This window comes from Amblyomma mixtum, chromosome 4, assembly GCF_055824585.1.
Source record: "Amblyomma mixtum isolate Tamu chromosome 4, ASM5582458v1, whole genome shotgun sequence".
NCBI lineage: Eukaryota > Metazoa > Arthropoda > Arachnida > Ixodida > Ixodidae > Amblyomma > Amblyomma mixtum.
The window spans coordinates 53699887-53726047 of record NC_143015.1 but is presented as its reverse complement, the minus strand read 5'-3'; the positions used below and the strand labels follow the sequence as shown (position 1 = coordinate 53726047).

The 26161-nt window shown below is 48.0% G+C and overlaps 1 protein-coding gene across 1 annotated transcript in view; it reads left to right on the top strand.

The window, feature by feature from the left end:
• The window catches only part of LOC149346502 (uncharacterized), a 28818-nt gene extending 11170 nt beyond the window's left edge, over positions 1–17648 (top strand). Inside the window, exon 3 of the mRNA XM_089541358.1 lies at positions 16789–17648. Within this exon, the coding sequence (XP_089397484.1) occupies positions 16789–17648 (860 nt within the window). The remainder of the gene's footprint in view (positions 1–16788) is intronic.
• The last annotated feature ends 8513 nt before the right edge of the window (positions 17649–26161 follow it).

Here is a 26161-nt window from a genome sequence, read left to right as displayed (position 1 = left end):
CAATGAGAGGCCGTAGTTTACTGTCGTCCCTTTGGTGTTGAGTGAGGACGGAAGTGGAGATGGCGCCGAGAAACACAGAATCGGCGTCGAGATCAGCTCGGTCGTCCTCGACAGGAGAACGCGACAGATAGTCGGCATCAATGTGCTACCTACCGGACTTATAAACGATGGTGATATCGAACTCTTGAAGACGAATACTGCAGCGTGCAAGCCGCCCCGACGGACCTTTCAGGTTCGCCAGCCAACACAGCGAATGGTGATCACTGACGACTCTAAATGGGCGGCCGTATAAATATGGGCGAAATTTGGTCACTACCCACACAATTGCCAGGCATTCTTTTTCAGTGGTGGAATAGTTCGCCTCCGAGCGTGACAAGGTACGGCTTGCTTACGCGATGACGCGTTCGAGACCATCCTGCCACTGCACAACGACCGCACCGAGGCCGATGTTGCTGGATTCTGTATGCAGTTCAGGATGGGCGACCGTTGGAGACGAGTGCGGAGGTCTTCGAAGGCCTGTTGTTGCTCCTGGCTCCCGAGGAACGGTTCGGCATCCTTCTTGAGGCGGATGAGGGGCTCAGCGATCTGGGAGAAGTTCTGCACAAAACGCCGATAATAGGCGCAGAGACCCAGAAAGCGGCGCACACTTCGCTTATCGGTTGGCACGGGAAAAGCAGCGACAGCGGCTGTCTTATCGGGGTCAGGGCTAACTCTCTTTGCGCTCACGATGTGACCCAGAAACTTCAGCTCCTGGAAGGCGAAGTGACACTTTTCGGGCTTGAGGGAAAGACCGGCCGAATGAATTGCGGTGAACACAGCCCGCAAGCGCCTCAGGTGCTCTTCGAACGTGGTGGAAAAGATGACAACGTCATCCAGGTAGACGAGGCAGGACAGCCATTTCAGATTCGCAAGCACGGTGTCCATCATCCGCTGTAAAATGGCAGGAGCCGAGCACAGGCCGAAAGGGAGCACCCGGAATTCGTACAGACCATCCGGTGTAATAAATGCGGTCTTTTCCGGGTCGCGTTCGTCCACCTCGATTTGCCAATAGCAACTGCGTAAATCTAGTGACGAGAAGTACGTGGCGTGGCGTAGCCGGTCCAGGGAGTCATCAATGCGCGGCAGAGGATACACGTCTCTTTAGGTGACTTTGTTTAGACGCCTGTAATCAACACAGAACCGTAGGGTTGCATTCTTCTTCGCCACTAAAATAACAGGCGATGCCCATGGGCTCGTGGAAGGCTGTATCACGAGTCCTGAGCATTTCTTGAACTTGTCGGCGAATGGCATCACGCTCCTTTGTAGAGATCCGATAAGGGGGCTCGCTTAACAGTCGCTTGTTTGCGTCAACTATAATGCGATGCTTTGTGAGTGGAGTCTGCCTAACGTTGGATGACGAGTCGAAACAGTAGCGGAAAGATTCGATAATGCTCTCCATGCAGCGTTTCTGATTAGAAGGGAGGTTGGGGTTCATGTCGGTTTTTATGGGAGTGGTCGGTGCCTCTACTGATGCCGTGATTTCGGACAACGCCTGCTGTCCCGAGAATTGAATAAGTTCTTCCAAATACGCAATATCTGTTGTGCCAGGCAAACACTGAGGTTCAGGACCAAAATTGGCCACCAGAAGTTCGGTTCGCCCACTGTTCAATTCAATAATTCGGCGAGCTACACAGACTTGCCTACCAAGGAGCAGTGAGATATTGGTTTCAGCGATGCCACGAGTGCTGGGGCTGTTATCGCACTCTACGGTAACAAGTATGCTGGCTCTTGGCGGGATTAGTGCCTGGTCATCACAGACGCATAGCGTAGCCCTCGTGGCTCGGTATCGTCGTCGACAGGACCTTGGGTGGAAAACGACACGATTAGCTCTTGTTGATTGATTACGGCACCGTACTCCTGAAGGAACTACAACCGAGTATGAGGTCCTTGGAGCACTCGGGTAACACAGCAAAGCAAACAGGGAAAGTAACTCCGCGGATCTGGATTCGCGAAGTGCCGACACCGATCGGAGTTACGACGTGGCCACCAGCTGTCCGGATCTGTGGCCCAGAACCAGGGGTCAGAACCTTCCTCAAGGCCGTGGCTAAGCAACTGCTCATTACAGATAAATCGGCGCCGATATCCACTATTGCGGTAACGTCGTGGTTGTCGGCGGATACCGGAATTTCGGCAGAAACCAGTCGGTCGCAGCGCGTCGTTGAGGTCATCGGGTCAGGTCGTCGTCGGTCGGAGCATCGCCGCGAATCTTCGGATGAAGGCTCTTGACGCGGTTCAATAGCGGTGGCCTTACCCCCGGATGACGCCGTCTTCAGTTTTCTCGATGTGTGGACGCACCTCTGAGCTGGCCAGAGGACGACTGGCGGCCCGGTGAAGAGAACCGCCTTGGGGATGGCGACCGGGACTGGCGCCGCTGCGGGGTCGAGGACTGCACGTCATCAGCCAGGTACAACTCGATATCCCGTGGCCTTTCACATTAGCGCGGTCGAGGTGCGTCAGGTGAAAACCCCCTTAGGCCCATTCTCCGGTAGGGGCAGTGACGGGGGATATGGCCGGGCTCCCCGCAGTGGTAACAGAGCGGTCGATTGTTTGGCGTACGCCACACGTGCGCTTTGCTCACGGGGGGCCTGTACTGCTGCGCTTGCGTACTGCAGAGATAGCACTGGCATGGGAACGACGGGGGAAAAGGCTTGCATCGCTGGCCCAGGACTTCGTAGTGCCTCGCTGTACGTCATAACAGAGGGCGCCGGGTGTGGAGCTGGGGGCGGCTGCACAGCTAGTCGGATTTCGTCACGGACTACGTCCGTTATGGCAGCGACACTGGCCTGTGGAGCTTCAAAACGAAGTTTCGCCAATTCCTCGCGCACTACGCTTCTTACAAGCTCCCGAAGCTCCTCGGCGGGCAGCGACGTAGGCGTACACTGGGAAGCGGCTGCTACAGTAGCCTCATGTCCGTAGTGCACGCCCCGTTCCTGCAGAGAGCGATCGATACTCGTGGCCTCCCTTGTGAAGTCGGCCACTATTCTTGGCGGGTCATAGCTGCTCCTTTACGCCGCGCATTAGGTGACGCACTTTCTTGGCCTCGGGCATAGCAGGGTCGGTCCGATTCAAGAGTCTCGTCGTGTCCTCGATGAACATCGCGACGCTCTCGTTTGACTGCTGGGACCTCGAGTGCAGGGCGATTTCAGCCTTTTCGTTTCTTTCGCTGGTGGTAAAGGTCGCTAGCAGTTCTCGACGAAAAGCCTCCCAGGTGATAAAGGAAGCTTCGTGGTTCTCGAACCATGTTTTGGCCGAGTCCTGCAGCGCAAAGTAGACGTTGCGCAATTTGCGCTCGCCGTCCCATTCATTGAAACCGGCCACTCGGTCAAAGCTGGCCAACCAGTCTTCTACGTCCTCGAACCTGTCCCCGTGGAACGGCGGCGGCGACCGAGGTGCGTGAAGGACGAATGGCGGGGCATTCCCGGAATGCTGAGTCGTCTGGCTAGCCACGGTTGCGGTCATTGCTCTTACCGCTCTTACCGGCGCTGTCAGTTGGCCGAACTCCGGTTGTAGTCCTCGCAGGCGGCGGCTCGCCTTGTGGACGGTTGTTGAGTCCACGCGTGGATGACAGGCATCAAGAGTGTCCTCGCAGTCAGAGCACATGAGACGCTATCTAGCACCTCCACCAAATATGTCACCGACAAACGGCTGAAGAAACAGACCAGGTTCTAATAAGACGAGCTGGGCGTGCCAGTCAGCAGGCAGCTCGAGCGAAGAAGGAGACGATCTCCGAGCACCTCGAATGCCCAAGGCTTGGCAAGTCCCAGCTTAAATAGTTCGGCCACGGCGCGGCGCCACTGGTTGGTTCGGACGGTGGCAATATATACAGGGAGTCCCAGCTAACTTGGACAAAGATGTGTAAAAAAACTAAGCGTTCTTCAGAACTGAAATCGCATGGATGTGTTTAAGTTTTATCTAAAGTTACAGTACCATTTTTTCGCTCCTCCTATTTGAATAATTAGTCGATATAAATAAATTAACTTTTTAAATATAGCCTGAAACGTTCCGGCATCAATAGGAAAGTTGTGGAGCTCCACAAATATCGTCCAACCCAGGCACTTCCAACGAGATAGACTTAGCGTGGCCGTTTTTATTCGCGAATAACGAAAGCCCGCGGAGTTTAAAAAATACCACGTGACAGCGCGCTGTATGCGCCCGGATGCGCCGCGATTACAGCGCTCTCATACGTGCTTTGTAAGAAACATCACCCGCTTCGGGCCTTTCGTGCTGCCCAAGAAACGGCTTGGCGATGTGCTTGGTTCCAAGATAAGCGCCAGTTGGTACGGGCGGGAGTTGAAAGAAAGCGCGGCTCCTGTTTTTCACCGTAATTCACACGACGTTATCCGGCTTGTTATATGCGTCTTTGCTTGTTTGGACCTTGCTCCCAAATTCAAACTCATGAGATTGTCATCGTTCCTTCGCATGCATTCTGCTAACGTGAGGGTGCAGTTATTGCCGCAGAAACGGGAGCCGCGCTTTCTTTCAACTCCCGCCCGTACCAACTGGCGCTTATCTTGGAACCAAGCACATCGCCAAGCCCTGTCTTGGGCAGCACGAAAGGCCCGAAGCGGGTCATGTTTCTTACAAAGCACGGATGAGAGCGCTGTAATCGCGGGGCATTCGGGCGCACAGAGCGCGCTGTCACGTGGTAATCTTTAAACTCCGAGGGCTTTCGTTTCTCCCCAATAAAAACGGCCACGCTAAGTCTATCTCGATGAAAGTGCCTGGGTTGGACGATATTTGTGCAGCTCTATAACTTTCCTGTTGATGCCGGAACGTTTCAAGCTATATTTAAAAAGTTAATTTATTTATCTCGACTAATTATTCAAATAGAAGGAGAAAAAAAAATAGTACTTTAACTTCAGGTAAACCTTAACAACATCCACGTGATTTCAATTCTGAAGGATGCTTAGTTTTTTTATAAACCTTGGTCCAAGTTAGCTGGGACACCATGTATATATACATATATATATATATATATATATACACACACACACACACACACGCACACACACACACAGGGTGCCCACGCTAACTTCAGCTGAGGGCTAAACAATAAAGTATTAGAGGTAGGCCAGGGAAACCACTTACATACATCTACCAACCGGCTTGCGCATCGTAGGCAATTTTTGTTTTGCAATTATTTTTTTAACAATTAAGATAATCTTTCTAAATGCGTAAATATTGACTTTGGACAGAAAATGTGAACAGAAAAGTAGGAGAGCACCTTCAGAGACGCCAATTTCATTTATTTGAAGTAAAGAAACCCTCAAGTGTATCTTTTTTCGGAGCTGCAAAGAAACCCCGCGAAATACAAAAAAAAATGGTGAATAGCGCATTCGCGTGCAACGATTGTGCTGCTCTCAAACGTGGCTTAAGTGAACGAAATCAGCTGCTGGCTAGACGCAACGACCTCAATTCGCCGGCAGGCCGATATGTCAACAGTGGTTGCGGCCCCCGCGCGAGCCAGTCTGCAAGCGTGACAGTGCAAGTTGCAGCGAACGCGCCGGGCATTGTGAGATTTGACATGGCCAAAGGTGACAAACACAAATTCGACTAGTTTTATTCGCCACATAGAGGTAAAAGAAGATAAGTGACATACTTGCCTATTTTCTCTCTCTCTCTCTCTCTATATATATATATATATATGGCACAAAAAGATAAACGTACTTGGTTACTAGAGGTAAAATGATAAACTGAGGCACGCTTCATTTATTGGAACTTCCAATAAATGTTTACCTTAATGAAGTGTTAGTCAATTTCGCATATAAATATATATATACGCGCGCACACACACACACACACTGCTTCATCGGGGCCTTGGCTCTGTATATATCCGGCTCGGTATATATATATATATATATATATATATATATATATATATATATATATATATATATATATATATATATATATATATATATATATATATATATATATATATATATATATATATATATATATATATATATATATATATATATTGAAAGGGGGTTCGCCGCCGCGGTGGCTCAGCGGTTATGGTGCTCGGCTGCTGACCCGAAAGACGCGGGTTCGATCCCGGCCGCGGCGGCTGGAATTTCTTTGGAGGAGAAATTCTAGAGGCCCGTGTACTGTGCGATGTCAGTGCACGTTAAAGAACCCCAGGTGGTCGAAATTTCCGGAGCCCTCCACTACGGCGTCTCTCATAGCCTTAGTCGCTTTGGGACGTTAAACCCCACAAACCAAACCAAACCGAAAGGGGGTTCGTGCACTAGTAAACTCGGTGATACTGTTCATGAAACAGGTGAGCGGCCTGCAGCAGAATCGCAGTTAGTCTAGACAGCCAGAGAGATGTAGCCGCGCGCCGGCACTTCGTCGCCAACTTCGTCTGCCATAGAGGCAACATGAGGCGCGTTCGTAATAATTCACTACAATGGCCTCGGAATGGAAGAGAGAGCCATCCTGGCGACCTAAGGTGATGGCAGGAGGAGCGGATCGTAATAAGTCTTGAGCCGACTGACATGGTCAAGTTCACGGCCGCGACGACGCAAGTCCGAAGCGGCTGTAAGCGGCTCTGCAATATAATTAACAGGGGACGTTGATTCGACGACGCAGTATGAGCCATGATGTTCTCTGCTGAATTTCGATGACCATCCCGCTGTAGTGGAAGGGACTCAAAGCCAAACTAATGATCCCGGAGAGAAAACATGCGGGGTTTGATGGGCAACGTGATCATCCTTTCGGCGACCTTGGGAGTCCGAGGTGAAATAACGGGCCAGTGGCGGCATTCCTCAGCGTGCATGGCGAGTTCGGAAAGGGGCGTGCATTCGGAGGTGTCCGGAGTGTACTGCAAAATCGTGTACATTGCGGAGGACGGCTCAATGCCATATAACAGGTACAAAGGGTAAAATCTGCTGGTTGACTGGGTGACGGTATTTTTTGTGTATGTCACAAAAGGCAGGACAGCCTCCCAGTTAGACTGATCTGACGAGACGTCCTTGGTGAGCATATTGCCGAGAGTGCGATTAAAGCGCTCACTCCGCCCGGAAGTTTGATGGTGGTAGGCAGAGGTGGTCCGATGAATGATGCGACACTCTTGGAGGAGGGCTTCCACCACGTCCGAAAGAAAGACACGACCTTGGTCACTGAGCAACTCGCGCGGCGCACCATTTCGAAGAACAGAATTGTGCAGCAGGAAGTGGGTGACGTCGCGAGCAGTGGCTGCGGGTAGTTCGGCGGTCTCTGCATATCGGGTGGTCAACGCCAACAAATATCCAGCGGTTCCCAGAGAACGTGCAGTGGAGCAGGCCGTAGAGGTCGACGCCAACACGATCGAATGGGCGGGCCGTGCACGGTAATGGCTGCAAGGAGCCGCTCGTACGGGGCGCGGGAGACATGCGTTGCTGACAGGCGATGCAGCAGCGGACGTATTGTCCAATGTACCCCTACATTCCCCGCCAATAATAACGTTGAGAGATTCTTTGAAATGTCTTCACCACACCACCGTGGGCGCACTGTGGGTCAGCGTGAAACGAGGCACAGATCTGAGAACGTAAATAGCGAGATATCGCGAGGAGCTACCGTCGACCATCTTGCGTGTAGTTACGGCGTTAGAGTAGGTCATCGCGGAGGGCAAGAGGGGTTGCTTGGCGGTGGAGAGTGCTCGAAGGCACAGCAGTGCGATCGTTGGACACGACGTCGATGATCGACGCAAGCCACAGGTCTTTGCCCTGTTCCGCAAGCATATCAGAGGTGGTAAGAGGCGAGAGCACGGGTTCTGGTACCGATGAGCATGGAGCGTTGATGGGCAGTGGACATCAAAATCGAGCGTCGGCGTCCATGTGCCTGGGGTCAGAGCAATGTACAACGCGGATGACGAACTCCTCAAAACCATACTTCCACTGAGTCAGGACAGCTCCAAGGCCGACGCCACTTGCATCCGTATGTATCTCGGTAGGGGCTGTTGGTCGTAGTGGCGAAGTATGAGCTGCCAGGAAATAAGAGGCGCAGCGTGGTGAACGCATCTTCGCATTCGGGTGACCAAGCGAACAGATGGGTGTCGGTTCCAAGTCGTTTCGTGAGTGGCGCAATGATCGACGCAAAATTTCGGATGAAGCGCCGAAAGTAGGAGCACAGACCGATAAAGCTTCGAAGCTGCTTGATTGATGTTGGCTTAAGAAACTCGGCAACAGCGCGGATTTTGGCCGGGTCAGAGAGAACGCCTTCCTTAGATACAATGTGACCCAAGATGGCTAGCTGCCGGGCGCCGAAGTTGCACTTCTTCAGATTAAGCTGCAGGCTGGCGTCGGTGAGGCAAGTCAGAACCTGCTGCAGGCGCGTGAGGTGAGTAGAGAAATCTGCCGAAAAGTCAATTATATCGTCCAAGTAACAGAGGCACGTGTGCCATTTCATCTTGCGTAAGACGTTATCCATCATTCTTTCGAATGTGGCTGGCGCGTTGCACAGGCCGAATGGCATAAGGGTGAACTCGTGAAGGTCGTCAGGGGTAACGAACGCGGTCTTCTCACGGCCAGCGGCAGCCATCGGTACCTGCCAGTAGCCCGAACGCAAGTCAACGGAGGAGACGTATTCTGCGCCTTGGAGGCAATCAAGAGCGTAGTCAATGTGGGAGAGTGAATAATTGTCTTTGTGGGTAATTTTGTTGAGTCGCCGGTAATGGACAAAAAACCTGATAGAACCGCCTTTCTTCCTGACCAGCACCACCGGAGTTAGACCAAGGGCTGTGAGAGGAACGGATGACGCCACGGTGAAGCATGTCCTCAACGTGCTCGCTTATCACTAGACGCTCAGCCGTAGAGACGCGATAGGGACGCTGTCGAAAAGCTGGGTGCGAGCCGATCTCAGTGCGATGGGCCACGCTAGATGTACGGCCTAACGGCTGATGGGCTGCATCGAAAGCGGAGCGGAATGTGTGGAGAAGGGCTGAGAGCAGCGCGCGGCAGGTGGACGGAAGAGCATCGTCGATGGCGGCGCGCAAAAGTTCGCCAGGCTCAGGTTCAGTAGCGAGCGTGGAATGCATGGAGTTCGCTGAGGGACTGCTGGATACTTCGTGGGCATTAAGGTCATAGAGAAGGCAGACAGGTTGAATGCCGCGACGGGCTCACCAGGGAGCAGGGTAAAGGGACAAGGGGATGGTGCGGATGTGTTTTTCTTTGATACAGCATTCCGTGTAATTGAGGAATGTGTGTCGCCGCGCCAGAGGTGTTCAGTTTGTGTGAAACGACGCAGCTCACAATTTCAGTACACCTTTAGGTGCATCGTTAACACAATACACGCGCATCCATTCCGTACAGACTGTCCACGCAGTACAGAAGGATAAATCTGTGCACAGTCAGTGGATGGAACTTAAAGGGGCACAGCAACGCTTTTCCCATATGCTTTAGATTATTTCTTCATGACATGCAGATAACGAATCAAAAAGAATTACTGGAATCGGTGCACTTGAACGGGAGTTATTAAGAAATGAATTTTCAAAATACAAGCAAACGAAAAATTGCCCTCAACTCAAATTTTCCCGGTCTTCGCTTTACCGCTTCACTCAACCAATGACGACATACAGCGGGACCAATCGAAACAGCGTACACGAGCACGTCAACGCAGTGTCTCGGAAGATGGCTTTTCAGTTTCCTGGTCGCTGTAACACGTTTTCGCTGACGCTGACGGCGTCGTTTCCATGGGTACAAGCACGTGGGCGCTCGACTCGTGTCAACAGACAGCAGCAACACCGAAGTTGTGCAACGCTGAAGAATGGCCTTCCCCGATTTGTCAGAGTTGGAGAGTGAAATACTGAAACGCAGCGAAGGAGCCGAAAGCTCCACTCTAGTACAGGCATGCTGTCGTTGCTCGAATCTAGGAAGCATCCTTTCAGGTAACATGGCTGTTTTATGCGAAGCATATTACTAGAGCTACACTACAGCCCGTCGAGCGCGGCAGTGGAGCTACCATTGACCTTTAGCGTGACCACGTGACACCACGTGACAACATGACGTCACAGCAGAGGAGAGATGGGCTGCCGGCTCGCGCGGTCGGCCGCGGCGGTGGAGGCTCCACATCAGAGGCGCGGCGGCTGACCACGTGACAACATGACGTCACAGCAGAGGAGAGATAGGCTGCCGGCTCGCGCGGTCGGCCGCGGCGGTGGAGGCTGCACATCAGAGGCGTTGCAGCTGACCACGTGACGCTACAGCTTCGGTATAAAGCTGAGCTTGCCTCGCTTTCCGGGCACTTACGAGGCGGCCAGGTGTTGGGATGCCGCCTAGAAGCAGGGCTGATTTGAACGAGAAGCGAAAGCTTCAGCGTGCCACAGAGACCGATGGAGAGCGGGATCAACGTCTGGCTAAGCGGCGTGCTCAATATGCGGCTCGGCGACAACGTTCTACAACAACTGAAGAACCAAGCCTAGCCATCAATATGCTTCGCATCTGAATAGGCTTAACCTTAGCTAAGCCTCAGCCATTTTTTTTGTATTTTCTTGTGCGAACGTGAAGTAAGTCGAGCATGCTGTCCGGCCAGCCTGGACGCCGGAGATGGGATCCCGTCTGCCGGCGTCGTAAAAACTAGCTGAAGAGTGTTCTCGACGTAAATAATAAAGCTTGGGATAGGAAAATGAGGAATATATTATTCTTCTGGGTCACTGGCCAATACCGAGTTGCTGGTAAAAGTGACAACAGTGGCACGAGCGAATTTGTTGCGAGAACCGCCTCGCAGCTGCGGCTTGCCCGAGTCCGGCTCGACTGGCGCCCGCTATAGCTTCGCTGCTGAAGGCGCAGCGGAAATTGACTACACTATTATTTTATTTTGAGATGATGCTGTTGACAGCAAAGCGGTGTGAAGAGTAGGCCTTCAATTAGAGCGCTGGCAACCACTGAAGCGCCGGCCCCAGCGACTTCGATGCGAAACAGAGGCCTAGCGACGACCACGGCAGACAGCAGCAGAGCTCGTCTCCCGGAGCGCCCGCGAGCGGTGCCGTTGCCGAAAGCTCGCAACATAAGCAGGCATGCTTTGTCGCTACTCGAGTATAGCTGGCCGTCTTTCTGATAACAAGGTGGTCTTGTCTTTTCTTGCAATATTTGTATACCAAGCCAAGCAGCGCTCAGACACTGCTGCAGGGCGGCGAATTGCGACACCGGTTGTAGGCGGAGCTTGGGTAGAGCGGCGCAGCAGTGCTTGGCGCTCCGTGTGTCCCTGCTTGCTGTGGTGCGTCAGTTCGGAAGCGGCGACCGGAGCGGCGCGCAGGATGTGTTATCGAACATGTGTCTCCTGCTTAAAGGGAGACTGAAGCAGTTTTTCTGAAAATCGGGCTGGCAGCGGCATCCTATAGTTTTTCATGCTGTATACTGGAATATTGCATCCAAATAAGGCAAAAACAAGCGCGAATTGCCTTTTTTAGCCGAAATATGCGGCCTGTGCCGCGGGGCACGCCGCGCGGCGCGCCGCCGCCCGTGATTGGTCAAGAGAGGTCGTGACGTCATTTTGAGGACTGGAGAAGCTGCCGATGCGGATCCGGCGCTGCGTTGAGGGCAGATCGCAGCTTTCCGTGTCGTTGTAAAAGCGAATACGGCGACTATTTTTTTTTACTGACCACCGAAGTAAAGGATACTACAGTTTGCTCATTCCACGTATCGCCTGAAACCAAAAAAGACACAAGCAATAAATTCTATGCCTAGCACAAGCATACGCCAGCGTCAAAGACGCGATAGAGACCATGCGTAAAACGTGCCAGCACAACATCGGCTCGTGTTCTCGGAAAGGAAGGGGTGCCAACAATACTCAAGTCAATTACCACCACCGGACGCCTCCTGGCTCGCCCGGAAGAGCGTCATCCTAAATAAAAGGCCCAAAACACTGTGTAAATCCTGTTCTCAGTACCCGGCGTTGCAGGTTGGGGCAAGAAATTATTTCAAGTGAACGATGAAGGAGCACAAAGTTGGTGTCAAAATTAGCGAAGCGCAGTGGCCAAGCACTGCGAGGCATGTGACCACAAGATAGTGACGCAATCATTGGTGCGCTGGAAACCAAGCCAAATACGTGCACAAATACGCTTCAATCCTGGCGCGTTCAGCAGATGCCAGAAAATATTAATCGCTGCCTCGGAAATGTTCGCCCTTCCTAGATTTGCAGTTTAGGTTCAGCGAAGTAGTTGCCAACTATATGTGTGTTTAAAAGCCAAGCTAGTTGCAACTCGCCCGCTGCCACAACTTGATGAAGAAACTGAGTAAGGTTGCGGTGCTTTTTTGCAAAAACTCGGTTGGCATTCATTTCTCTCATAAATTTGCATCCGAAATCAACGTCGAACGCTTTCATATTAATTGCTTAGCTAGGATTAAACGAGATGCCGCATATGAAGAGCTTCGATGCTTGCTAGCTTTGCTTTATTGTGCTTTGCTCTGCTTGCTTGCTTGCTTGGACACGTCGAACCGAGTATAAAATTACTAACCGAGCCTTGCTGAGCACGTCTCAGGTGGTCTGGCCGCACCTAAGCTGAGGAGAGCGACACATGCTTAAGCCTCTATAAGGTTTCTTCAGGGGCTAAGTGAGCATGTTTCTACTTTTAAAAGAGGCGCTTCTTCGGAATGGCGACACACCTCTTATGCGCGAGGAAATCGATGGAACTGTGTCATGGTTCAGCCGCGCCTTTTCGACAGAAATCTCCAGAGATCACACTAGGACAAGCTCTGCCTGTAGCCGCTCTTACGAAAGTGTTTCGAGCAGAGTAAGCTTGCTTTAGTCGGCTTGAATTCTTCGACACAGCAGCGAGCGGTTGTGCTGCGAGCTTGTGGTATTGCGGAAAACAGTGGAATACGACACAGTCGCGGCCGTAGTTGTTCGTGGACACGAACGCAGAGTAGTACCTGTTGAATCTGATTCTCAAGATCGGCTGACACGTTTTGTACGTCGCAACGCACGCAGTACGAGGAACAACGCATGCAGCACGAGAAACAACGCGCGCTGAAAGCGCGCTCGGGTGCGCCGAAGCATCTCCGGCTCCTCAACATGACGTCACGCTGGCCGACATGGACGAGGTTTCCCTCTCCGCTGTTCCCCTCTCCTGCGCTCGCGCGGGGCGCGGGAAATTTCAACATCGCGTTTTTAATTGGTGATTGCGCCACTGTTTTAGCCAAAATCGAAAAAATAATTTCACAGACGTGATCAGCAATGACACTATTTCAAAATCCTAGAAGGTTAGCTGATTCGAAAACCGCCTCAGTATCCCTTTAAAGATACGCGCGCTCGTCGGTAAGAAGGCGGAAAAGAAAACGAGCGGAAATGCATCGGAAGTAAGGTCAACATAAGTGTAGAAGGTAACAATACACTAAGGAGGTCGCGGAGTTCTTTGATGCAAAGTAATAGCCAGCTACTCTGCTGGGGCTTTTTTTAAACAAGCTTTAAAAGGCTTTTGAGTAAGAAACGATGCTAGTTTTTTCAATTTCATATAAAGGGACACAACACAACATAACGTATTTCTGTAACGAACACAATTAGCTTGTTATTAGTTGTTCATTCAATCATAATCGCCCGCCAGCTGAAGCCATATCCGCTGAAAAAGACCACCGCTGTGTGCGGACACCGCCAGTGCCATGATTTTGGTTCTGGAGCAAATTAGAATATTAAATACAGAAATATGCCTGTTATGACCGGCGGTAATAGCATCACCATAATTTAACAATTACAACAAGGAAGCAAAGCAATGCACTCAGATTATGTTACAGGGCCCCTTTAATGCTTCAAGGTTGTACCTTACAACTGTAGATAATTGCAAAAAAATTGTTCAGTATTTTTGTCAACGCGCGAAAACACATCCCTATCATGCAGCGGCCTTCACTGTCGCTTCTAGGTTCGCTTCCAGTTAACTGAAAAAATTTCAGTCCTAAATATTACTGAAGCGTATGTATACAGCAAGTTGTTTTCTGTTCTTTTTTTGTCGTTTTCGTTGCAGATTTCCTTCATCCGGGCTGCTATACCTGCAAGTGCTCTAATGGTGGGGACTTCTGTGCGGCGAACAGGGATAATGGCTGCTGGTGCATCAGCGGTTATTACCGAGCGTTCTTCGGACACCGCTGCATGACTCGCAAAGAATGCACCCGCTCTCGTAAACATGCGGACAGACGCGTGGTCGGTAGACCGTAAGAAATAAAATTGAAGATTTATGCTGCCTTGAGTGCGTACATGCGCAAACAGTGCGCGCCTCCATTGCTGAGATTGCTTTCGGTAACTCTTGCGCAAAAGCAAGTCGAGACTGTGTTGAAAATCCTTCAGGTGTTGCCATTGTCTGGCCGCTCTTTGCTACGTCGCTTCTCATAGACAACACTGTTGATTACGCGCACAGACAGCTGTAATATTAAAAAAGCAGTTTTTAACCCCCCCCCCCCCCCCGCATAAGGTTTTTCAAACAACGTAAGAGAATATAATTGCATAGATTTGCATTAATCAGTTCTGCACCTTGTGCCTCGAAATGTAATTAGGCACCCTTATACGCCATTATCTCGCCACTTGGGCTCTGTTCAGCGGGAAGGAGAGAAAAAAATCTAGTAATATATGCAAGGAAAAAAATTATTATTATAAACAATTATTATTATAATGAAACATTATTGATACCACTTATGTCTATTGTGGCATGTGCCACCTTAAGACCACAGTTTAATGAGCAAGTTGTGACGTGCGACACCCTATCACGTGAAATTTAGGAGTAGTTGTCCGTTTTTTTTTTTCAAATTGTTCTTTAAGGTATCGCAGGCTCCCCGCTGAAATAAACAAAATTTCCTCAATTTCCGTGAGCAAGGCGTGAGAAATTGCAAACGTTAAGTGTGGCGATGATGTTTCTCTATAAGCTAAGCCTCTTAGTTACCTTAAATGGGAGAGCAGTTTTGGAAGCCTTCACTCCCAGCTTCCCATAAACAGGGGACTTGGGGTAAAAGATTATGTGTAACATAATCTGCCGTTTATTAAGGAACACACAGCAACGCATGCATAAGGAGCACGCAGGAAAGCATAGGAACACGGAGCAAGCTCAATCATTGAGTCGGTGAGAGCAATTCTAACATAGGACATCAGGGGCTCCAAGAGCGAACAACCAGCGCTCACATGAGCGGGAATTTCATTAAACAGGAGAGAGAGGTGGGGGGGGGGCGTAGGGGAAGCTTTGTTCTCAAAGTACCGTTTGCAGTGCGGCTTCAAGAAGATAAGCAATCTTGACGGATATATCCGGTGCGCAAATGTCACGAAAGAAGACCGTTTGATTTTTATTGTGCATCAGGTAGAGCACATTATACAGGACAGGGATATATTCGTGCAACTGAAGTGTGTGTAAAGGGCAACTGATCACATAGCCTACCACTTCCATATGAAGGTACGTGCATCAATTTCTGACTTTTTCCGACCATAAATTGTACATTCGCTACTGGAACGGAGCGTTTGTGGTTACTACACACAAGCTGTCGCCTCATTTGTGCCTGCTGGCGCTAATATTGATCGGCTGAACTCACCGTTTGCCACAATGTGGTTTCTAATTGCAAAAAAAAGCTTAGGGATTGGTATCTGTGTTTGCTTTTACATTTGGCTCGCGAGCACAAAAGCACCGAAAGGCCTGGTGCGGCATCCTCGCTCACACGTTCCTGTGGAAACGCACTGCAACATCACTCCTGCATTTGTTTTACTTTAGTGCACTTATTAAAAGAACATAAAGAAAAGCGTCCCGGGCATGCCAGTTATGTTTAACGCCCTTAAAACAAATAATATAAAAAAGAACCACTAAATAAAGAATTTCGTATAGCAGAAAATATATTTAAAAGATAATAAATAAGGACTTGTATGTAATGTGCGATAATAGGCCATAAGCACAGTTAAAGAAGATGGGGTTCAAAGGAAATAGGCATGAAAGATATGTAGTAGTCAACGATGGCTGTTTCTTTGCAGGAGTCACTATTGAAATGAATTATTTATATCGCAGAAACTGCGGACATTTCGCTCACGGATGTAAGGTCATTCTAGGTTGTTGTTAGCATTGCTGCTGTGCACTGCAATAAAAATTGCTGGAACAGAATCTAAGATAATTACTTCTCGCATGTAATATTTGTTTTGCGCGTGGTATTTAAATTTATCTGAGAAGGACAATTGGATTCATTCACTTCTGGTACGTTCCTACGTTTATATAATATGTATTATTTGTATGTAGTTCAACGGAGGGATTGATTATATAGGTGTATGTATTTTGCATCCGGTGGTTCCGGATACTGTAAGTGCTATTTTTGTCGCTGTGACAAGGTAGGGATGGAATAAATGTGAATCACTTGTTTTCAAAAGGTGCCTGATTGCTTAGAGGCTGGGGGAAATGGGGATAAATTGAAAGTGCTGTTTTCTGGGCTGGCAAAGACGAGTGCTGCACTGGGCACCCTTCCTCGGGGCGCAATAGCACGCTCATGAAGTGCGCCTGATGTGGCTTTGCGGCATGTAGGTGTTGTGCACATCTTATTGCGTTACACCAATAGGTTGTGTTGCGATTGGCTTTATAGGGTGAAATTTCTTATTAGGTTGTGTTATTTCTATTGTTTCTTATTGGCTAGCCACTCCTATTTATTCTTTACAGGTAATTCGTTATTTTAATGTTAAAAAGTTTCTTCAATGCCTAATCTGAATGACGTGTGTTGTTCAAGCTTTACTATTAGGAGGGGTATTTCGAGGGGATCTGTGTTCATTTTTTATTCCTTCTATCTGTGGAATATAATTACGCTTTTTGTGTTACTTTCTCTCCAGATTTCTCTCTAGATTCTTATATGCCTACTAAATGCTTCCGCAGCGATAACCGCTGCCTATTGCTGCTGCCTTGCCCACTATGCATTGCGTACTTTTTATCTGATGTCCGGTCATTCACAGAAGATCTATTGTCATGCGGTGACATTGAATCTAACCCCGGTCCAACACAGGAGGATTTGTTGCTTCAGCTTGTTTCAGGCCAAACCAATATGACTGCCTCTATTAACCAGTTACTGGAAAAACAGACTACGCTGGAGGATAAAATCGGAGGTTTAGCTGTTCGCATTACCAACCTTGAAGACAAACTATCCTGTCTGGCATCTATAAGCAAAGTGGTCAGTGATCTAAAAGAAACGGTAGCTCAACTTGAGCAAGATAATTCATACATGCTAAAAAAAATTGATGATTTAGAAAACAGGAGTAGGAGAAATAACTTGATTGTTTATGGTTTGGAGGAGGGTGACGAAGAAACTCCTACCAGTCTTCAGAATGCGATCCGGAAAGAACTCTTTGAAGAAAAATTGAAAGTTGAAATCAATAGCATAGAGAGGTGTCACAGGCTGGGAAAAAAGAAGAAAGATCAAAGCCGCCCCGTAATTATGAAGTTTCAGGACTACAGAGAAAAACTTTCGGTGTTACAGGCTTGTTCGAAGCTGAAAGGAACCAAATTCTCTGTGGCTGAAGACTTTTCCAGCCGAGTTCGTGAAATTAGAAAAAAGCTGTGGCAAAGCTGTGCAGTGGAGAAGGCTAACGGCGCTAAAGCCAAACTGATATTTGATAAGCTGGTTATCGACGGTGCTATGTTCGGATGGGACGAAGTGAAGAATGAGCCCTATCCTATATCTAAAAAGAGGGAATGACAGACGCATATTATGAACAAAAGGTTCACACTGATAAACGTCAACTGTCGAAGTATTGTCAGCAAAGCTACGCAACTTGAGGGCCTGCTATTGACGCATGATGTAGAAATCGCTGCACTCACTGAAACCTGGTTGGGAAAAAATATTTTTGACAGCGAATTCGTACCACAAAACTACAAAGTTTTTCGCAAAGACCGAGATGGAAGGGGCGGTGGAGTGGCCATACTGTTCAAATCTTCACTGCAAGTCTTTAGAATGCCAGATATTGACGATGTAGAAGGCATCTTTTGTAAATTTTACAAAAACAATGTTCGTTACGTTTTAGGAGCCGTGTACAGGCCACGCAATTCCTCTGTAGCACTCCTAGTGAATCTAAAAAAATATATTGAGCGCCATATAAAACAGAATGATAGGCTAATGTTGACTGGCGATTTTAATTTACCAAACATAGACTGGACTGCCTTTTCGCATTCTAATAACATCATTGAGCAAACTTTGCTTGATATTTCTATTGCCTTTGACCTGCTTCAGGTAGTTAAAGAACCTACTAGAGTCCACAATGGTTCATATTCAATTCTTGATCTATTTTTTGTAAATGGTACTGTCAAAGAAAACGTCGAATGCTATGTAACGACCGGTATTTCTGATCACAAAGCTGTTGTACTGACATTGATAAATGCAAACTTTGATCGCCGAAATACTGTCGGTTTCTTTCCTAATTTTTCTCGTGCACATGATGAATCTATTCTTGATATGCTCGACTTTCATTATGACCGCTTTATGAATTTTAATGGAAATGTGAATGACTTATGGCTATTTTTCAAAAGTGTTGTCTTTCAGTGTATTGAACGCTTCGTTCCAAGAATTGCAAAAAAGTCCCCAAAATGTAACCCTTGGATAACACGAGAGACATTACGCTCACAACGAAAGCTAAAAAGAATGAAAAAAAGGTTAAAAGCAGGAAACTATTCCCAAACGATCATTGATGAACAAACAGAAAAACTAAAACAGCTGATTGCCCATGACAAGGGAAAGTACTTTTCTACTCAGCTACCTACCTTCATTAAAACATGCCCTGAGAAATTCTGGAGGCAGATAACTCCAGCTTCACGATCTCATGATACTTTCAAAGTAAATGGAATATGTGAGCGTGATGATGCTTTGGTGTCCACGGCTTTCAATGACTACTTCAAATCGGTGTTTACGCAGGATGACAGCTCTCTTCCCTGCTATTCCGTGAATTTGCCTTCAATTCCTGATGTTGTGATTTCCGAGGCAGGTGTTCTCAATTTATTATTGAAGCTTGATGTAAAAAATCTCCCGGACCAGATGACATTCCCAACGCATTCCTGAAGCGTTATGCAGAATGGTGTGCCAAGTACTTATGCATCTTATTTAACAAATCACTAAATGAAGGATCATTACCGGATGACTGGAGAACGGCAAGAATCAAACCAATTCACAAAACTGGAGACAAAGCATCTATTCAGAATTACCGTCCGATATCGTTAACATCTACAGCATGCAAGGTCTTGGAACACATCATTCATAAACATATAGCAGATTTTCTTGAACAAAACAATTTTCTAACTAATGCACAGCATGGCTTCAGACGAGGATTTTCCACTGCCACTCAGCTAGTACAAACTATACATGATTTTGCGCAGGCAATAAATGAAGGAAAGCAGACTGACGCTATATTTATGGACTTTAAAAAAGCATTTGATAAAGTTTCGCATAACAAGCTTCTTCACAAATTAGGTAATGTACTAAAAAATGACAAATTACTTGCATGGATTACAGCCTACTTAAGAAACCGTCGTCAGTTTGTAGTAGTAAATAATTCCCCTTCCCCTCCAGTTCCTGTTGATTCCGGCGTTCCCCAAGGATCTGTTCTTGGGCCACTCCTCTTCTTGATTTTTATTAATGACATTGTCGATAACATCTCAGTTTCTGTTAGATTGTATGCTGACGATTGTGTGTTATATGAAAAGATTACTACTACTGAGGACCAAGTACGGTTAAATAACGATTTCACTAAGATAATAACATGGTGTGACCAATGGCAAATGTGCGTTAATTATGATAAAACAGTGTTCATGCGTATAACCCAGAAAAAGAAGCCTCTTTTGTTTAACTATACTGCTAAAAACAAAGTTCTCTCTCAAGTGAATACTTACAAATACCTAGGTCTGCGGATCTGCAATAACCTCTCCTGGACAGAGCACGTTGACAACGTTACAGCTAATGCCCTACGCAAACTATTTTTCCTCCGACGTGCTCTGAAGCTCGGCCCCCCCAGTGTACGTTCACTTTCGTATAACACTATTATTCGCCCTATGTTAGAATATGCCGTCATAATCTGGGATCCTTTCACTAAATCTAACATTGCTAAATTAGACAGAGTCCGAAAGAAAGCAGCACGGTTTATTTACAATTCATATAACCGCACATCTATCACTGCACTTCTTAATCAAAGTGGTTTGCTTCCAGTCTCTCACAGAAATCGCATCTGTCGTCTAAAATTTTTATTTCAGTTAATCAAAGGTCAGTACAATATTGACACATCCAATATTATATCGTTCTCCTCAGGGTACAACACAAGACAACGCCATGATTTTACAGTAACACCATTAAACGCACGAATTAACACCTTTAAGTACTCCTTTTTCCCCAGAACGATTACAGACTGGAATAATCTAACTAATGATGCAGTAACCCAAACTTCACTAAAAAGGTTTGAAAGCCACCTTTAACTTTTTTATAATGTCGTACCGCTACATTTCTTTGTTTCGTTTTTACTTTTTGAAATTGTTTCTTGATCTTAAATTGTTGATCAATTGTTCTTGATTGTTTGCTTGTTCCTGAGGTCGTTTTTGTTGTTTCCAGAATTTATGTATTGTGTGCCCACCCTGCGAAGGTCTTGTAAAAGATCGCAGTATCAATAAATAAAAGATTTGTAGGCTTTCCCTTGTTCTTCTTTTCCTTAATCAGTCGCCTGGCTATCGCTCCTTCCTTTATAATATTTTTATTTCTCTCACATTCCAAGTTTTCCACTCCCTCCCCTGATTATAGTGTTTGATTAGAGAGGGAGGGTTGAGACGAGGTTTGAATTGGAGGTGTTTTTTAAAGGCGCATTACCGTTGTTACTCTGTAGTTGAGTAGGCACATGCTTCATATTAACCACTGCGCATTCCAAAGAGTGAATGCATACGTAGTTAGGGGTATCTTCACCACTCCCAGAGACGGCATTCTTGAATGGGGTGGTTCTCTAGCCGGTAGGTTGTGCTCTATGTGCGCCCAGGCTTTGTTTTGGGGATGGCGCCCTGGCCGTGTAGGAGGCAGTTAACCTACGGCCCCGGTATTGGCCAGCCTATAAGCCGAGGACCGACCACATTCGCCTTGAGCTTCTTATAACCGACGAACCAATGAGTCTGTTTTTAGAGAATTTAGGGATGGCCTTTCTCTGCACCCGACTTTCGGGTGTGAAGTTGGCGTGCAAGCCTGATTCCTAGCCAGTCGCAGAACTCGCCGCAGCGGGATATCTGGGTACTGGGCTTGATATGCACACTTGACTGCTATCGAAATAAAAATGAAGGCCGCCTTCAAGGCCACGCAGCCCTTGAGTTCGTTCCAAGAGTACCGTGTCGTGAAAAAATGGCCACTGCATACCCAAACCTAGTTGCCACTGCGGTGTTTTTGTGTTTTATTCCATGCGTTTTACGTTTACCCATGGGGCCTCTGGGTGCAACGTGGAGTAGCGATTGGCCGTTGTACTGAGTTTGATTTGATCTGGGGCTGTTTATAATTTCTATTTGTAGCGAAGAAGGAAACGTTAAATAAACGAGGTGTGGCGGAGGGAGCAGAGGTCATAGGGCGGACAGGGATGAAGCAAGGAGTACTTGAAGAGAGGGCACATCTCATGACAATGAGAGGAAGTTGCAGGTTACTCTCTGTGAATACTCAGATTTTGTTGTGACTTGGGTGTTGATCTCTGGTGCGCTTTATTTACTCTACTAGTGTTTGTACGGTTTTCCGAGATGTATTCTTTTTCATCATTTCTGGTTAATTTGCGATGGTTTCTGGCGAGAATTAATCTATTGTGTGCTTTCTTTCGGTTTCGCTGAAAGAGCGATCACTTAAGTAATGGTGAGTCTAAGAATTTTGTAATCTCAATTTAATGAATCGTCATTATTAAAAAAAAAGACAAAAGAGGAAGCTAGTTCCCAGTTACAGCTTTACTATGTAATATATTAGTAAAGATGAGGGGGAGATATGATTGCTTTTTTAGTATTCATTAATAGGTGTTCGTGTTTACACCTTCTATGTGTCATTATGGGGTTCATTTGATTCTGAGTAGTTTGTTAAACTAACATTTGATTAATTATTTTATGACTGGTATGTTCAATGACGTACCAATGCGGCGGCTTTTTGTATGCCTCCTATGTTTATTGCTCTAATTGATCCCCGTTTGGGTTTGACGTAATTTAAACTGACGCGGCGTGTAGGTTCAGTTATCGTTAATTGTGATTTAATGTTTTTTTTAAGCGACTTATATTCACTGGGCTCTTAGTACTTTAAGACATGATAGGCTGCACGTTAACAGTCAGGCAAAGGACTGTGGCGAATTGCGCCGTCGTCCTGCTGTGGTGTGTGCGACTCACGACAAGATTATGCTGCATTAGCTCAGCAGGAAATTCAATGCTTCTGTATGAGATCACAGCCTATAGGGCACCATGACGCAGGTCGATTTGATGAACGAAGAATTGGGCGAACTTGATGGGAGCACCACTTAAAAGAGATGTAGCTTCTGCGTAGAGAGTTAAATAGCCGGTACCTACTGCGTTCCACCTGTTGCCAAAGCTAGATGCACGAAAGTGTCCAAGCAAGTTCATCCCGACTTGTTGGAACGACCTGAATGGCTGTTGAATTACCTTTAGTATATCGGCTGGCTTGACGGCAGTAACCTTGAGTGACTGAGAGTCCCGGAAAGTTCGTGCGTAATAAGGGACGGTGTAGGTGACTCCAGAAGTGTCGTGAATACTTGCGAGCGTTAGAGTGACTCTAACGTGGCCAGACGGTTCGCCGTGGCAGGCTTAAAAAATGTCGCCACGTAGGATCGTTGGGACCGCAAGGCCAGTCATCCCAGGGGTTACATTGGCTTCCGTGAAAACCGTCTTCTCATATTGGTGAGGCGGCGACAAAACAACAAGAAACGGTCTACTGATTCCTGTTCACCACAGAATGCGCAGACGGAAGATAGCGCCAAAGCAGACCTGTGCAAATAACAGTTAAAACGATGGGATCCGGCAGCGCAGCCTTGGTAGAGAGACCTGAAGCTGCCGTTTGCAAAATCGTCGTGAGCGTGCTCTGCACAACGCAAAGTCTCTACCATTTTTTGTTCGCTCCCAGGTAGGCAGGTTAAATTATGGCCGCCTTGTGTTCGAGTGAAATGGTCTCGCGCTTCAACTTGCCGCGAGAGTTTTCGCTCTCGATTAACTGAACCAGAGGAACAAAGGAATTAGTGCGTGTGACAGAGGTGGCGATGTGGCAAGGCTCGTGGAAAATTGCAATGCGGAAAAGACTGTGTGCCTAGAGGCTACTTGGCATGTGCCGAAGGCCCGCCATTACACCGCAAACCATGATGGCGCCATGGCGTCGCCCTCCTCTCAACTCCGGCGTCTAGAGGAAGGGAGAAATATATATAAAAAAGGCAAAGAACAGATGTCTGAGGTGACGGGCGTGACACGTTTGGCTGCCTTATTGACGTTGTGTTCTGATGTACCTCGTGCCATAAGTGATAGACTGGATCGGAGCGAAGTAAATTGTTTAATCGTTCTCAAGTAAGAGAGCTTCGTTATGACTGTTGTAACACAATTTTCACATATTTAAAGATTTATCGATCATATTTATAGATTTTTTATGCGTTTCAGGAGGATCGTGACTCCATCCATAGATCTGTCAGTTCGTTATATCTCTCGTCGTTATAACACAGTTCAACTATTATTGAGCTTAAGTCTGAGCTAAGAACACTACACACAATGCTTGTGCTAATGCTCGTTCGGAACTTGGCAAAAGCACTGCGCTCATTACAGTCCCCAGCAATCAGTGATCGCATCAGTAAAGACAGATGAGGCATTTTTGACTGACCTCTTTTTGTTTTCCCGTCCGAAGGCTTGATGGTTTTATGCGAATGCAGTACCAACCAATCCAACCAATTATCTTGTGGCGTCCTTCTGAGATACCGACAGAAATAAAATAAATATTGTTGAGACTAGGTATTGAACACGCGGCGGCTCGAAAAGATCACATTCTTTGGCCACTGCACGAGAGCACTACGTATGCTATCATCACAATCGATCACATTGCTCTTAAACTGGCACGCTCTCGCGGTGTGCTTTGTATATCGTCGTGTTCATCAACTTCCATCTGTGCGCAGGAGCCAAGAAAGGAAAGGACACGCACATAACTGGCTTCCTGGCTCAGTTAGGACATTGTGCACCGCTTTCGTACAATGTTTTGTTCTGATAGGTGCTAAACCGTGTGCAGATTGTTTAGTATATTTATTTTGTTTTCACTCACTAGCAAGCACGGTGGAAGAATATTTATACAAAATGTTCCATGTTCTCCTTAGCTCTGTCAAAATGTAATTTCTCTCCAAACACGAAATACCGAAGCTTGTTACCTTAAACCACCTATTTTGAATTCTACTGCAATCCCTAACCTTTTAATACTTCATAGCAGATTCCTTACACCGTACAAGCAAACATGAAAGTTTTATGTTTTATTATTTTAGTGACTTTATATCTGTAGTGAAATCTGAAACAAGCGCGAGAAATTATATAGCAATATCTCTATTATTGCACTATTCTGATCAGTCATAATAATAGCATATTGTCACGGACGCCGGTAGGACGTTCTATTCCTGGCAGAACAGTACCTGGCGAGCACACTGGGCAGAGCGCAGCCGGCAGGCCCTAGCACCGAGCAGAAGAGGACGAAGTCCGGCGCGCGACAAAGGTCGAAGAAAGACCGCACGGGGGCGCCGGTAGAGTGATGTCTAAACTAAGTGCGGCATTGCCCCTCCCCTCTGGAAAGGCATCGACTCGATGCCTGAAAGTGAGGGGGAGCCGCATGTGGGTGTTAATAGAATCCCAGGCACTGAACGTGGTGAGAATTGTCCTAGCGGGCATGGTATGGCTTGAGTCTTGCGACGTGCACAATTTCGGATGTCGGCGGGCGTCTGGAAGAACGAACACTCCCTTGCGGGCGCACTTCATACGTAACGTCGCTGAGTTTGCGGCGTACCTCGTAGGGGCCGAAGTAACGGCGCAAAAGCTTCTCGGAGCGACCGCGCAGACGGATGGGGCTCCAAACCCACACTTGATTGCCAGGCTGGAAAATGACTTCGCGGTGACGGAGGTTATAGCGGTGAGCATCGAGTTCTTGCCGCACGCAGGTTCGTTGCCGAGCCAGCCGGCGGGCAGCCTCTGCATGGCGAACGAATGCATCAGCGTCGGCAACGGATGGGCGTGCAATATCGGGCAACAACATCGTGTCTAACATAGTCACGACTTCACGACCGTGCACCAAACGAAATGGCGTGAACCCCGTCGTCTCTTGAAGGGCAGTATTGTAGGCAAACGTGACGTACGGAAGGATTGCGTCCCAGTTCTTATGGTCATCGTCGACGTACATAGAAATCATATCAGCGATAGTCTTATTGAGGCGCTCGGATGAGGATGAGGATGAGGTCCTTCGAGCAATGAGCCAACACAGCGAAGCAGGCAGTGAAGGTGACACCACGAATCTCCATTCTAGCGGTGCAAACGCCAAGCGGTGTCACCAGATGGCCTCCAGCTGTCCGGATGTGCGTTCCAGGCCAAGGTATCAGTACTTTCCTCAGGACAAGCGTCAGACCACGACTCATGACGGAGAAATCGGCGCCGGTATCTATGAGAGCAGTCACGCGGCGGCCATCAACGATGACCGGGATTTCAGCCGAAGCTTGGTCACCTTCAGAAAAACGCTGTGTGAGGGAGGTCGGACTAGGTGATCGTTCTCGCGGTCGGGTTGGGGCGTCAAGCGAAGGCGTCTCTGGGCGTCGAAAGGTCGTCGCGGCGTGGGGTCGGAGGTCGGGTCGCATGCTAACGTCGGTGTGCGGAGGATGTTCGTAATTATGTCCGGTGACGGCGGCCCTACCACCGCGGGTCGCCGTCCTCAGTTTTCCCGGCCCGGGCTGGAGGACTGCCGGACGTAGGACTGGCGGGCTGGTGAAGAAAACCGTCGAGGCGACGGTGACCTGGACTGACGTTGGGCAGTGGGTGCAGGTGGGACGTTGGCCGCTAGGTACTGATCGATCTCGCGGGGTCGTTCACCATAGCGTGGCAGGGGTGCGTCTGGCGAAAAGCCGCGCAGGCCAATCCGGCGGTACGGGCAGTGACGACGGATGTGGCCGGCTTCGCCGCAGTGGAAGCACAGGGGCCTGTTGTTCGGCGTTCGCCACATGTTTG